We start from the raw sequence: 16,348 nt of genomic DNA, 5'->3' as shown, positions 1-16,348 counted from the left end.
GCCCCAAAGCCTTTTGTCCCGTGCAGTATCCGAGCTCTAACATTGAAAAGCTTTTATGATGCAAAGAAAGTCGTATCTTTGTGTCACAGGGTTTCTGTAAATAACCAGTAGCACTCTTCGGTGAGGTGAGTGCTTTAAGAAGAGAGGTAGGTGTGTGTTATGATATGGGGTGTGTTTGACAAGACACCTGCTCAGTTTAATACAGTTGAAGTCGAAAGTTTACATACACTTAGGTTGAAGTCATTAAAATTCGTTTTTCAACCACTCCACAAATTTCTTGTTAACAAACTATAGTTTTGGCAAGTCGGTTAGGACATCTACTTTGTGCATGACACAAGTAATTTTTCCAACAATTGTATACAGACAGATTATTTCACTTATAATGCACTGTATCACAATTCCAGTGGGTCAGAAGTTTACATACACTAAGTTGACTGTGCCTTTAAACAGCTTGGAAAATTCCAGAAAATTATGTCATGACTTTAGAAGCTTCTGATAGGCTAATTGACATAATTTGAGTCAATTGGAGGTGTACCTGTGGATGTATTTCAAGGCCTACCTTCAAACTCAGTGCCTCTTTGCTTGACATCATGGGAAAATCAAAAGAAATCAGCCAAGACCTCAGAAAAAAGTCTGGTTCATCCTTGGGAGCAATTTCCAAACGCCTGAAGGTACCACGTTAATCAGTACACACAATAGTACGCAAGTATAAACACCATGGGACCACGCAGCCGTCATATCGCTCAGGAAGGAGACGTGTTCTGTCATAGAAATGAAGGTACCTTGGTGCGAAAAGTGCAAATCAATCCCAGAACAACAGCAAAGGACCTTGTGAAGATGCTGAAGGAAACAGGTACAAAAGTATCTATATCCACAGTAAAACGAGTCCTATATCAACATAACCTGAAAGGCCGCTCAGCAAGGAAGAAGCCACTGCTCCAAAACCGCCATAAAAAAGCCAGACTACGGTTTGCAACTGCACATGGGGACAAAGATTGTACTTTTTGGTCTGATGAAACAAAAATAGAACTTTTTGGCCATAATGTCCATCGTTATGTTTGGAGGAAAAAGGGGGTTACTTGCAAGCCGAACAACACCATCCCAACCATGAAGCACGGGGGGTGGCAGCATCATGCTATGGGGATGCTTTGCTGCAGGAGGGACTGGTGCACAGAGCCCTGACCTAAACCCCATCGAACAACTTTTTCAGCTTTAATATTGCAGATAGATTGTGCACTTCACAAAATAGATGGCTTCATGAGGAAGGAAAATTATGTGGATATATTGAAGCAACATCTCAAGACATCAGTCAGGAAGTTAAAGCTTGGTCGCAAATGGGTCTTCCAAATGGACAATGACCCCAAGCATACTTCCAAAGTTGTGGCAAAATGTCTTAAGGACAACAAAGTCAAGGTATTGGAGTGGCCATCACAAAGCCCTGACCTCAATCCTATAGAAAATGTGTGGGCAGAACTGAAAAAGCGTGTGCGAGCAAGGAGGCCTACAAACCTGACTCAGTTACACCAGCTCTGTCAGGAGGAATGGGCCAAGATTCACCCAACTTATTGTGGGAAGCTTGTGGAATGCTACCCGAAACGTTTGACCCAAGTTAAACAATTTAAAGGCAATGCTACCAAATACTAATTGAGTGTATGTAAACTTCTGACCCACTGGGAATGGGATGAAAGAAATAAAAGCTGAAATAAATCATTCTCTCTACTATTATTCTGACATTTCACATTCTTAAAATAAAGTGGTGATCCTAACTGACCTAAAACAGGGAATTTATACTAGGATTAAATGTCAGGAATTGTGAAAAACTGAGTTTAAATGTATTTGGCTAAGGTGTATGTAAACTTCCGACTTAATCTGTAGGTCCTGCTGCCTTAGCTTCAGCACAGACACTGAGCAGGTCCTTCAATGATACTCATCCACATCAAGTCCATTTTTGAGAGTGTGTGAGAGTGAGTGGGTGCTATGTATCTCTCTGTCTAAAAGCCATAATGGAAGAAGAAGTGTTATTGAATTTTTCCTCTCCTCACTATCAATGATTCATTGACAGTGGTTTTTTTTCTGCATTTCCATCCGTAGTCACAATGGTGTGTAATAACGAGTGCCCACTTCAGTTCAGTTCAAGCACGGCTTTGATATTCTCTCTATGCCCTCGTGGCTTTGCATTGCTAGGCTGGCCTCACATTCCTCCTCTATAATAAAAATACTTTGGATTCAAGAGCCTTTCCATCGATGTGCAGTATTGTTTTTGTAAATAGCTTTCTTTTTAGAGCCTGACTGTATCGGTTTCAAGATTTGAAGATTATAGATTACAACTCTAGAGTCTTGTGAGGAAACATATGGCTCAATGACGATCCAAAGGATCATTAGGTTAGCTGACCCTCATTTCACACAAACACAAAGAGTCCAGCCATGGCCTTGCCTTCCTTCTCTGAGTTTTGCCCAATGTGAATGAGCATGAAGCTGATAAGATTAAACTAATTCAATCAAGCATCATGCCATACGATTGGTTAACTGGATGGTCCAAATACTGGACTGAACTGGGCATGGCTGGAGCTTGGCTTGGGTTGGCGCTGGGGAGTGGGGGGTTGGACTGGGGCAGTGGCTGGGGCTGGTGCTAAAGCTGGGGGCTGGTGGTGGGGTAGAAGGCCAGGTCTGGTTGTGGGCTGTGTCTCTGGGTTGGGTTGGGTTGTCTCCTAGAGCCCTGTCCTTGGCATGGTCCAGGAGAACACATGTAAAGCAGATGGCCTGGCTCCTCTGTAGTCTGTGGCACTAATCAGGTGCTAAATATCCATCCGACTGCTACCCCAAACACTGGCATACACACACACACACACACACACACACGCACACACAAAGACACATACACATACACACACTCACACCCCCAATCACTCAGTCCTTGGATGACATACTGCTATTCCCACCTTGGCTGTCAATATGTCTACATAGTATTTTAATGAATCCTATAATGTTTGGCACAGCCTATCATGACAGCTTATGACAACACTTGAGATTGTTGGTATGATCCGCATCTGAAGCACTGTACAAACAAGAGATGAGCAAATATAGAAAGGCATTGGGTGAAGTAGTATAAGGGTTGCATCCCAAATGGCACCCTATTCCCTTTTATAGTGTACTACTTTTGACCATAATCCTATTGGTCCTGCTCAAATGCAGTGCCCTATATAGGGAATAGGGTGCCATTTGGACCCAACCTGAGACCTAGCTCCAATACAGCAGTTAAATGCAGTCATGAATCTTGGCTGTAAAAGATATGTGTTGGTTTTTATGTAAGCCAGTGGATTTATGTGTGTACATACTGAGTCACTTACTCACATGCGCACGCACACACGCACACACACACACACACACACACACGTGCGTACACACACACACACACACACATACATACACACACACACAGGCTGTTTGTTTATGCAGCTAGTGATCAGCTGCTTAGCGATCAGCTGAGCCATCGGACAGAAATCAGATTTTAAGTGTGGCCGGCAGCTCACTGAGACAATGCAGCCGCTCTCATTTACCAGTTCAGAGCTGTTTAATCTGTGGCCCGCGAGACAGACAGAGATGGAGAGAGAGAGGGAGGGAGGTGGGAGAGAGGGAAGGGGCGAGAGAGCCAGTCAATGATTTCCCTCAGCGCCTATTTCTAATGTCTCCCGTCGCTCATCTGACCCATCCGTTATGTGGACGGAACCACAGGGAAATGTGATTGGCTCATTACCCTCCCTCTGCTCTGAACCAGGAAAAGAAAGGATGAAGTAGACAGGGCCCTTATCATCTGCTCACTGTGAATTTACACACACACACACACACACACACACACACACACACACAGACACACATGCATGCATAAACACACACACTTCGCTTGCCAAACTTGCCAAACCTGGTTTTAATAAGAGCTGTATTGTACAGCAGGTAAATCCCTATTTTACAGGGTGTAGGTTGTTCTCTTCCACAATCCCCAGCGCCAAAATCCATCTCTATCAGATTCTCTATCCTTACTGTATGAATGAATGCCTTAATATCTGATCAGTTTACCTGAGCATTACCTACAGTATGTTAACACTTGTTTTTCTTTACTACTGTGCCATACCTAACTAGATCTAAGATCTGAGGCCATCATTTACTGTAAACCTGTCCTGAATGAGTTCCATCTCTTTGTTAGTCATCAGGTTGATGATGACATACATATCAGTGTGTTGGCTCTGTCTTTCTCTCTCTAGCCCCTTACAGCCCAGTGAAAGTCAACACTTGGCAGAGGTTGTTGAGTTAAGTGGGTGTTGCAGAACCTAAGGCACAACACAATGATAAAAAAATACATGAAAGACTTCTGCGGCCCATGTGGAAACTTATGCCCCCCCAAAAAAAAATTGTAAAGTGGTTATCCCACTGGCTATAGGGTGAATGCACCAATTTGTGAGTCGCTCTGGATAAGAGCGTCTGCTAAATGACGTAAATGTGCCCTTGAGCAAGGCACTTAACCCTAATTGCTCCTGTAAGTCGCTCTGGATAAGAGCGTCTGCTAAATGACTAAAATGTAAAATGTATGTGTTAATTGCCCTCCTCATATTCTGTACTGCGTTTTACACTTTTGTATGGACGTTTGTCTTTAAGTTTCACGGTCGGAAGACGTCTCAGAAACACTTTAACAGCTACAGTGTTAGATGGTGTGTTGGCTAATTTAGATCTAAATGTATATAGGAAATAATTAGAACTCGGCCATGTCAGGATCTAATTTTGCCCTTTGAGAGAAAACACTGCAACATGAATTAAATAGATAGAAACAATTTGCCCTCTTGAGGCATAGCTAACGACATATAGATTGATTTGAAATGTTATCTAGAAACTAGTCAGTGTATGTTGAGACCTTCTGCTGCTGGTTTCTCTAATGGACAGACAGACTAACAGCTGCATTTTGCTGGTGTTAGTTACACTGTAATTAGGTCACAATGCAGAGTGTTGTATTGTAATTTCACCCCACTGGGATACGGCAGATCTGTCCACAGCTCTTAGAGAGCAGCCATGTGTGTCATTGTGAATCATCAAACCCTTCAGTGTTGTTCAACAGGGAGGAAGGGAGGGAGGGAGGGAGGGAGGGAAGGAGTACAAGCAATGGATTGGGAAACAGTGGTCTATTGTAATTAAAGGGGATGGGTACACTAACATGTGGGCTGCTGTGCCATCCCTTTAAATAAAATGGACTCAGGTTGTCTCCCTAGAGGTCCCCCTGGTGTTCCTGCCTCCAGGTGTGCGTGTTGTTTACAGTGTAACACCCTATTAGAGTCCATCACAGCTGGGTCTGGTGCTTCCAGCCCAGGCTGAGCATACATCGACAGGCCAGTCAAAACACTTTAATTAGAAACCAGTTCCTCACGTCCTCACTTCTCCAACACCTAATATCTCTTAATGATCAATAGTTAGATCACTACTCTCTAAGCAGAAAGAGGAGGAGGAGGAGGAGAAAATGACTGAGAAAGACAGGATAGACCAGCCATACTCAGTGTGTAGGTAGAGAGTTATTACATGTTATTGTATCAGTAACACTGTTTCATACCACAGTAGCAGTCATGGTGTGTTTGTCTGTCTCTGTCTCTTTCCTCTCTGTTCACAGAGAAAGTCAGCATGCTCTCTGCATTGATTGCTCCCTTCAAGTACATGAGCCCTGGGACCACCAGCACAGAGGATGAGGACACTTTAAGTAAGTCACACCTCAGTATATTCCTCACAACATACTGGATGCACAGCCACTGCTGATATGATATGATAGCCTATGATATACAGTATTGATCCCAAGGAGAAATTTGTCTTGGACAATTACAGTAGTACTGCTTCCACATACTGTAAATACATGTATCAATCCTGTCAGTGTACTGTAGACTAGATATGAAAGTGATCTATCTGTCAATTTTCTGGTTTTGAAACTCAAATTTGTGCACATTTTTCAGAAATGCAATATGCTACTTTATCCCTGTAACTAGGTTTGAAGAGCAGAGCATGATAGCACAGCTGCTCCAACTTTGTCCTCATGGAGAATAGAAGTGTGAAATAAGGCAGATAGCTTTTTTCTTTCATCCCCCAATGTGTGTAACTTTCAATACAATACAATCCCCCCATTACAAAAGAGATTGCTGCTTTGCATTGGGTACAGTAACAAATACTCTCCCACTTAAACCACAGAGTCACAGAACCAATTTTGCAGCAGATTACAGAATGATTTGGCAGATAATGCCCCATTTGAGGGGATTTGGATTTGAATTTTAGAACACTTAAATAAGATAGCCTCCCTCGCTATGAACTTTGGGGACTGTCGATGGGGGACGCTGGTAGATTTGTTCATTACCCTTTCATTGTGTATCAAGTGACTAAATCTGCCCCGGGAGCTTTGCTTTCTGAGTCTCATTCTATTGCACACTGAGATATAGTGACTGTGGAGCGCCACACAGTTATGTCTGCATTTATTGTTCTGAACAATGGTTTTATTTCTCTCAATTGTTTTGTTTCCTTTTCTTGTCGTTGCCAGGCACCAGCAGCGCTGAGGTCAAAGAGAACCGAAATATCGGTAACCTAGAGGACTGCTGTTCCATTGTCCCGGGCGACCGCCAATCAACGTTCAGATCGGACACATCTAGGGGCGGGACTTCCGGTCTGAAGAGGAAGCGACCATTGGAGGAGGACAATAACGGACACCTGTGCAAACTCCGTCTGATCTACAAGAAACTGTTGTGGTCGGACTCACCAAAGAATGCCCTGGTGCAGCTGAACGAGCTGAGGCCGGGCCTCCAGTACTGCATGGTGTCCCAGACCGGCCCCGTCCACGCACCCCTTTTCTCAATTGCCGTAGAGGTGAACGGCCTCACCTTCGAGGGCACGGGCCCCACCAAGAAGAAGGCCAAGATGAGAGCGGCCGAGCTGGCCCTCAAGTCCTTCATTCAGTTCCCCAACGCTCCTCAGGCTCACCTGGCCATGGGTAACCACAGCAACCCCTCTGCAGACTTTACCTCGGACCAGGCGGCAGACTTCCCAGACACTCTGTTCAAGGAGTTTGAGCCGTCGTCGTGTGGCGGCGTAGTCGGCGACAGCTTCTCCCTCTACCGGTCGGCGTCGGAGAAGAGCGAGCTGCGCCTCTCCAGCGCCCTCCGGCACGGCCGATTACTTCGCCACACGTTGGACCTAATGGTGCAGGCCAAGCAGCGGTTGGCAGGGGTCCCTGTGGCTATCCCAGCCGAGGCCCCCAAGACCCCCGTGGTGCTGCTCAACGAGCTGCGTCCAGGCCTGAGGTACGTGTGCCTGTCTGAGAGGACAGAGGGGCGGCGGGCGCGGAGCTTCATCATGGCAGTCCGCGTGGAAGGGAGGATATTCGAGGGCTCCGGACGCAGCAAGAAGCTGGCCAAGACCCAGGCAGCCCAGTGTGCTTTGCAGGCCCTCTTCAACATCAGGCTGGCTCCTGAGGGGAGAGGAGGCTTTAAACCCAGCAGGAATAGATGCCCTCATTTGCCCCAGGTGAGTAGCAGCGCTGTGTCCTGAGCAGCTTGGCTTTTGGTCGGGACATCTGGCAGCCTCTCCTCTCCCATACAGGGTCCTGTAATAACCAAAGCAGCAGAAACACAGCAGAAACACTACCGCCATCCAACAAGTAATTAAGAGGGAGGAGATATGGGTAAGGATGAGCTGACAGGGGGATGAAGGGAGGGAGGAGAGGGAGGAGGGATGATGATAAGGGAGATTTGTAAGCAGGCTGACTTAGCATTTACTTTGGACGGGAATGTGTGGTGACAGTGGCGTATCTAGTGGAAACATGCAAATGGTGTGTGTACGTTGGAAGGCTCGGGCTGCGGGTAAACAAAATCTGCTCAGTGATCTATTCAAACGGAAAGGGATATAAATGAAACAAATTATTGTCCTTGTGCCTCTGACACGAGAAAACTGAACGGCTCCCAAAATGAGCTTTTCTATTTTGCGTGTGTTTGTTTCTAGAGCTATAATTGGTCGAGTATTGTAATTTTGCACAATCTCTTGTTCCCCAGGTGTAGCATCTACAAACATTAATTCAATATCTTGCCCAAAGGAGATCGAAAAGCAAAGAGCAAATCGACAAACAAACCACTGACCCAATCCCGCGCTCATTTACTCAAATATGTAAACAGCAATCAGACCAGGCAAACAAGTTTTTTAGGAACTTTTCCATTTTAGACCCCAAAGTCATTCAGGGCTGGATTGCGTGGTTGGACATTTTAACCTTCAATTCAGCATTTAAGGCTGTGTCCAAAATGGCACCCTATTCCCTAGATAATGCACAGGCCCTCAACAGAAGTAGTGCACAATATAGGGAATATGGTGCCATTTTGGACATAAACAAAATATATCGAAGGTAATACTACCAGGGAAACATTTTCTAGCTAATTCAATCATAAGCAGTGAATGTTATTTTCACTTCAGACATGTTTATAATCGCACAAATCTAGGTATCTAGGCAAACTAGGCCAACAGTATCATTATTTTGTTGTAGGCTGTAATAATGAACAATATTTATTCTATACATTTAAGACAAATAGTTCATACATTGTTCATCAATGTCAAAAAAATACATACAGATACCTGTAGCTATGCATGTGTGGGTGCGTGTGCATGCGTGTTTCTGTTTATACACGGTATTTGTGTGTATGGTGTATGCAATGTAGTCTGAGTGTGTATGTAGTGTGTACTAGAGGTCTTAATGGGTCCATAAAGTTTGGTCCGTTCTGAAATGGATCCGTGGCTTTCCCACCCGACACGATATGCATAAATTATACTTTTTTTAACGGAGACCCATTCTGAATGGACCCGAGGACAGTCAGACCCGTTCTGAAAAGGGCAGCTGAAAACAGACCCAAACAGACTTGTGCTGGTTGGGATCCGAGAGACCCATTCAGATCCGAGAGAGAGAGAAAGAAACCTCCAACTGGGTGCCACCAGCGCCATCAATAAACAAGCATATTGGCCAAATGATCCACAGTTACGTGTCCTTACAAACTGCCTATAACAAATTACAAAAAAAGGTTTAGTTGTGTTTCGATGTGAAGCATTAAAAAAGTTAGTCTCTTGTTTTATTGGTTTTGACTTTCCAGAAACAATAGTTGTCTACCTCACGGTTCAGCTATCAGAGATTTGAGCGATGAATCCATCAGGGCATTGCATGCATGTAGGCATATAGGCCTAGATGTCCACTATATGATATTAATATAAAAAAATATATATATATTAAAGGAGATGCCTAGCCCTAGAGAGACCGAGAAAGATAGAGATATGCCAGCGCCATGTTCCCGACGTTGACATGGATTTCTTTATACTTGTCAGATAGGCTACTACTGCTATTCATATATAGGCATAAAGAAGGAGGCTAATTCCTTAAATGTTATTAAGATAAGGAATTGTATTGTTATATTAAAGGAGTAACTCTGATAGGCCTAAAACATTCTTTCTCACCTCAAGTTCAGCTGTCGGAGTCAGTTGGAGCGCCGGTGTGCACTGCTTTCATAGGCCTGCAGTAGCTAAGCCTAATAATAGCCATACCACACCAAACCTTCACAAAAGATGATTAACTTTATTAGGGTAATATCAAAAGTAAGTCAAGTCATTGTTTATAGGGAAAATACAAACAGGTTATCATATTGCGGCATTAAATGAATTACCAACGAAGGTGATTGCCTACCGTATAGGCCTACCCAACAAATGACAACAATAGGCTAATGCTAGGCTATTTATTTTACAACAGGCCTACTTTTAACCTTAAACTAGATACGGAGCACAAAATTAAAGACAGAACTTAATTTAGCCAACGAAAGTGTCTCAACAAAATGAAACGAAACACTTTTTGCATAGGCTATTTAAAGCACTGGTTTAGATGATTAAATAGGGCTACAATAATAATGATGATTTACAATAATAATAAATAAATAAAAAATTGCATCAAACCTGAATAGCGAGTTGCACACAGTCCATTTGGCCGTGCCAACATTCTTCTCATCTTTGTCCACTACAATATTAAAACTTGTCCCTGAGGACATTTCATTTGTCGGTTTCTTTTCACTATACTCCTTCTCCTCTAACTTTCGTTTTTACTTAAATGAAAAAGGACTCCATCTTCGCAATCAACAGTAGCCTAGGCCAAGGCTCATTTTACATGCTCTCTCTCCTCAGCAGCAGGCACACGTGAGGTGAGCAGCCGGAACCAGTTTCAGAATGATATAACCTATACGTTTTTTTGAGTTACAATTGGCTGACATACACTACATGACCAAAAGTCAAGCTCTTGTGGGCCTTTAAATGGGCTATGTACTATTAATATTCCCTTCCATGCCTTGAAGGAATAGACAAGCAAAGTGTCCTTCCTTTCCCGAACAACATCAGCCAAACAACCTGCTCATGTTAGCCTGGGAGAAAACTTTAATTTTTTCCCTCCTGCCATGGTGTTTAAAAGGATTTTAAGAGGATTTGCCTCACCCGTTTAGTTCCAGAAAGCAGTCGCTTGTGGAAATTCTTGAAAGTCAGCCGTGCTGTCTGCTTGATGCTGTCGAAGGGGGGAAAGGGGGAATAGTCATTTTGAAGTAGTGAAGGACACACACATCAAACATACGATCCTCCTAAGTTTTCTCTGCGGATCATCTAGTAGCTCTTAGGGTGCGCATGTGTGTGTCTCTTACAGAAAAACCACATGAATTTCACGTGATAACATGTGTTTCACATGTGATATTAAGTGAAGTTAATATAATAACATGTGACATGTAAAAGTGTGATAACATTTACATTTACATTTTAGTCATTTAGCAGACGCTCTTATCCAGAGCGACTTACAGGAGCATGAAACTACACATGTGAAAACATGATGCCATGTGAAATAAATGTGACAACATGGAGATCTACATTTTAACAACGTTTTTTACATGTGAAAAAGCAATTCCACGTGAGACTTAGATTTTCACATGTACAAGTTTTTCACATGTGAAAATGCAATTCCAAATGTGAGAATTAGAATTTCACATGTGAATCTGCAATTCACATGTGAGGTGAAAGAAAAACATGTTCACATGACACTGCAAATTTCACGTGTTTTAAGTTCAAGTTAAAGTAAGTGGTACGCTGTTCAGCTAAAATAGTATAAAAAATCTTCAATCAAATATAATATGATTACATTTCACATGTTCACTTAGTACTTTCAATTTGGTGTACGCTGATCTTTCTGCTGCTTCGCAGCATTCCTCTACACATTCATTACCAACAAGTATAATACAGTGGGGAAAAAAAGTATTTAGTCAGCCACCAATTGTGCAAGTTCTCCCACTTAAAAAGATGAGAGAGGCCTGTAATTTTCATCATAGGTACACGTCAACTATGACAGACAAAATGAGGGAAAAAAATCCAGAAAATCACATTGTAGGATTTTTAATGAATTTATTTGCAAATTATGGTGGAAAATAAGTATTTGGTCAATAACAAAAGTTTCTCAATACTTTGTTATATACCCTTTGTTGGCAATGACACAGGTCAAACGTTTTCTGTAAGTCTTCACAAGGTTTTCACACACTGTTGCTGGTATTTTGGCCCATTCCTCCATGCAGATCTCCTCTAGAGCAGTGATGTTTTGGGGCTGTCGCTGGGCAACACGGACTTTCAACTCCCTCCAAAGATTTTCTATGGGGTTGAGATCTGGAGACTGGCTAGGCCACTCCAGGACCTTGAAATGCTTCTTACGAAGCCACTCCTTCGTTGCCCGGGCGGTGTGTTTGGGATCATTGTTATGCTGAAAGACCCAGCCACGTTTCATCTTCAATGCCCTTGCTGATGGAAGGAGGTTTTCACTCAAAATCTCACGATACATGCACGATACATATAATTTGCAAATAAATTCATTAAAAATCCTACAATTTGATTTTCTGGAATTCTTTTCCTCAATTTGTCTTTCATAGTTGATGTGTACATATGATGAAAATTACAGGCCTCTCTCATCTTTTTAAGTGGGAGAACTTGCACAGTTGGTGGCTGACTAAATACTTTTTTCCCCCACTGTACATCTCTGCACTTATAGTGCAAAATAGTGCCATCTGCACTGCTATTTTAGTTATCAGTTAATCTGACTATTCTCTCATCATTGATTTAATTTACTTATTTCATCAATTTGAGAGGTTTTCTGTATAGTTGTCTAATATTGTTGGGGCATGTTAATCTGTTTCAATCAAGGGTTGGAACCGAAATTATTTTCCAATAATTTCATTCTGAATAGAACCACCATTTTTTTTCTTCCGTTCCACTGTTCCTACCAGCAAAATAAAGTTCTGAGCCGGTTCGAACCAAAAAAAGTATTTGTTTATATCGTTCCTTTATGTTCCTTTTTTAACCTGTCAAATCAACAGTTTTTTTCATTTACCTCATTAAATTATTTCAACAATCAGTGCAGATAGAGCAGGCAAGCTAGTTGTTTACATGCGTGATGGATAGACAAGTGTAGCCTATGGTGCAAGATGCGACTGATTTTGTGGGTGGGGAGAGAGCAAGAGAGGGTTGAGGAGGGGCTTGAAGCACTGGGCATCTTGTTTTGACATGCATTATCTAAATTAGGTCCACAGAATTATACCTCGAAGCGGCTTCTATGGAGGAACTTTGAATGTCCTTCGAGCTAGCTAGCTAACAAGCTTGTGTGTGCAGAGCGGCACCATAATTTAAAACACGTCTTACATTTTTGTAGTTAATAAATCCAACGTGAAACGTGATTGATGAAGGAGCTGATCGTGGACTACAGGAAAAGGAGGGCCGAGCACGCCCCCGTTCACATCGAGTGCTTGAAGTTCCTTGGTGTCCACACCACTAACAAACTATCATGGTCCAAACACACCAAGACAGTCGTGAAGAGGGCACAACAACGCCTTTTCCCCCTCAGGAGACTGAAAAGATTTGACATGCGTCCTCAGATCTTCAAAATGTTCTACAGCTGCACCATCGAGAGCATCCTGACCGCTAGGCACTACAGAGGGTAGTGTGTACGGCCCAGTACATCACTGGGGCCAAGCTTCCTGCCATCCAGGACCTCTATACCAGGAGGTGTCAGAGGAAAGCCCTAAAAATTGTCAAAGACTCTAGTCACCAAAGTCATAGACTGTTCTCTCTTTCTACCGCACGACAAGCGGTACCGGAGCGTCAAGTCTAGGTCCAAAAGGCTCCTTAACAGCTTCTACCCCCAAGCCATAAGACTGCTAAACAGTTAATCAAATGGCTAGCCGGACTATTTGCATTGACCCCCTTTTTTACGCTGCTGCTACTCGCTGTTTATTATCTATGCATAGTCACTTTACTCCTACCTACATGTACGTATTACCTCAATTACCTCGACTTACCTGTACCCCTGCACATTGACTCAGTACCGGTACCCCCTGTATACTGAATATAGCCTTGTTATTGTTATTTTATTGTGTACAAGTTTTTTAATATATTTATTTTTTTACTTTAGTTTATTATTATTATAATTATTTTAAAAAAAATTGCTAAAATTTTCTTACTTTAAAAAAATATATATTGTTGGTTAAGGGCTTGTAAGTAAGCATTTCATGATAAGGTCTACATTTGTTGTATTCGGCACATGTGACAAATACAATTTGATTTGATTACTAGGCCTATAGTAGCCTTAACTAGCATTGAATAAAAAATCTCTCTCCCTATCTTCTGAATCATGATTGTAACGTCAGTACAGTAGCCTATGCTTCGGAGAGGGGAGGGGCAGGTAGCCTAAACACGCACACACGATGGCAAAGAGGCAGACAGCTTTCAGGCAGACACTGGAATACGTTTCTGAGTGACAGCGTGAGGGCTTTGCATAGGTGCTTTGTTGCGTTTCTTTGTGGGAGTCGAAAAATTACTGAACCTAAAATAACATTATTAAACGGTTCCCATGCTTTTAAAATAACGGTTCTGTTCCAGAACAGTATGGATCACTTTCATTCCAGGTTCCGTTTCTGTTCCTTGAAATGAAAATTTTTGTTATTTTCCGGTTTTCGGTTCTGTTTCCTGAACCAGTTCCAACCCCTGGTTTTAATGTTACTCCTGAATCACTATGATAAAAATTATATTTTTTCTTGAGTGTATTTTTAACAAAGCTGAGATTTATTTTACTTAAGTCCAAAGTGTAGGAATACATGTGAAATCAGTCATTGACACAGACATGGTTGCGTAGCAGGAATGCCGTGAACCAAGAGGTTGAGTTCAAATCCCATTTGAGGACATGAATAATAAATAAAATACACAATGTAATCATGTAAGTTTGTGAAATATATACGTTGAAAACATTATGTTAAAAGCCCTGTTTGTGTGTGTTTGAATCCACATGTGAAATATCGTCATGTAAAGTGTTCCAAAAACACATGGTTTCACATGATTTCACGTGGAATTTCATATGTGACATAAATTGTCACATATGCAAACCGTGGAAATTTCACATGTGAAATCATGCGTTTTTTTCCTAAATGGGTGTGCGTGCGTGCGTTTGCGTGCCAGTGAGAGGACAGGAGTTCAATAGCCACCAGATCTAAGGCCTGGTATTGGGGGAGTGCCAGTCTTAGCCCTTGGGCCACAACTACAGTGCCAGCTCTGTAAAGTCTGCTTTCATTTTACAGAGACTGACTCAGGCTTTACCTTAAGGCACCCACTTTTACTGGAACTCCATCCTAGTCGAGGAATGCCATCCTAGACCTTCCTTCCTTAGAGAGAGAGAGAGAGAGACCTTTGCAGAATGAAAGAGTAGAGCCAATAGAAAGAGAGAAAGAAGGGGTTTGTCAAGGACATGATATTGTCTTGGAGGAGAGGAATCCAGAACCACGCCAGGATGATAGCCTCAGGCTAACCTGAACAATAACTTGAAGACTCGCTCGAATGTCCAGCTCCTAAATGAAATATTGAAACTCATCCAATGTCTAGTATTGTGGTATGCTGCTCACACTCCGGTATAGCTCCACACATCTCTAAATAATGACACAGGTGCGCACCCACCTGATGGCACCGAACATCCCACAATGCAGGTTTTTGTTCTCCATCATCAGAAATAAGGCAGTGTTAGGGTCAGTTACAAAGTAATTATCGCTTTGTGATATAAACAAAATGCAGACCTATTTTAAGAGTCTCGAATATACTCTGTACTCTCCTATAGTTTTTATTAAAACTATATTCTGATTTGACTGTATCAGCATCAGATACTCAAACTGTATTTCTTTAACAGGGTACTTAAAGACAATTATCCTACAGTGTATACTGTACAAAATGAGAGAACAGCATTGTACACTCTCCAGTCCAGGCAGGTCTGGGTGGGGGTAATTTCTCCACTGCAGTGTGACTGTGAGGAGAGAGAGGAGAAGAGAAGTGAATGTAATTTAGCATCAGGATTCCGGTCACATGACTAAGTGGAATGATTACCCCTTGTTCCCAGGTTGATTGGCCACTTAATCTCTCCCTCTCTCTCTTCTCGCCTCACGGTGCCGTTGCGACCGCCGTGACAAAGATCTGCCGCGTTGCCAAGTCAACATAAGAGTTCCGATCTTCAAGACGGCGGCAGGCAGGGTGGTGGGCTGGGGGGTGGCGGGTGAGTTTGGGCCAGTCTCGGCTGACTGAAGGACAATTCCAGGTCATTGGTCGGGCCATTGTTGGCCACCCCGGTTCTTTAACCTTGAATTAGAGACATTTGAATAAGGAAATGCACCGGCACGACAGAATGATAATGGTGGGGACAAAGGCTAGGAGGAGGAGGGGGAAGTACAGAGATGCATAAGAATCAAATGTGATTTTTAAACCTGGTAGAAGGTTGGTTAAAGGTACACTCAGTGATTCTGAAAATCTTTACTATATAAACACACCAAATATGATGCCATGATGATGGCAACTTCCTGCTTACAAAAACATCAACAACAACAACATTGCCACTACTGACTGTTCTGTAAGCAGGATGTCACCCCACTGTACATGATGAATATGTTTAGGTTTAATCCTTCATCTCAGTAGCAGACAGTACTCAGTCAGTACACACTTTTAACACACAACAATAGATATTCCAGATACAGTCAGATCCAAAATTATTGATAAAGATGAGCAAAAAAGACTGTATAAAATAAATAATTCAAATACTGAGCTACATTCTACTGCACAGTAACATAAGCATTTCGCTGCACCTGCTATAACACCTGCAAATCTGTGTATGCAACCGATAAACTTTGATTTGATTTATATTGTATGCTCACATTTCTTTATACTAATGCAATTGCTCAAATAAATATATTTTGTTTAACAAGTAATATTTTGGGGA

The 16,348-nt window shown here is 42.4% G+C and overlaps 1 protein-coding gene across 1 annotated transcript in view; it reads left to right on the top strand.

The window, feature by feature from the left end:
• Positions 1-5,651: 5,651 nt before the first annotated feature.
• Positions 5,652-16,348, top strand: part of adarb2 (adenosine deaminase RNA specific B2 (inactive)) — a 62,255-nt gene continuing 51,558 nt past the window's right edge. Inside the window, exons 1-2 of the mRNA XM_041861316.1 lie at positions 5,652-5,734; positions 6,557-7,536. Of these exons, the coding sequence (XP_041717250.1) occupies positions 5,659-5,734; positions 6,557-7,536 (1,056 nt within the window). The 5' untranslated portion in view covers positions 5,652-5,658. The remainder of the gene's footprint in view (positions 5,735-6,556; positions 7,537-16,348) is intronic.

The sequence above is a fragment of the Coregonus clupeaformis genome, chromosome 34 (assembly GCF_020615455.1).
Source record: "Coregonus clupeaformis isolate EN_2021a chromosome 34, ASM2061545v1, whole genome shotgun sequence".
Classification (NCBI taxonomy): Eukaryota; Metazoa; Chordata; class Actinopteri; order Salmoniformes; family Salmonidae; genus Coregonus; species Coregonus clupeaformis.
Note: the sequence above shows the minus strand (reverse complement) of the source record. Positions and strands in the feature narration are given on the sequence as shown.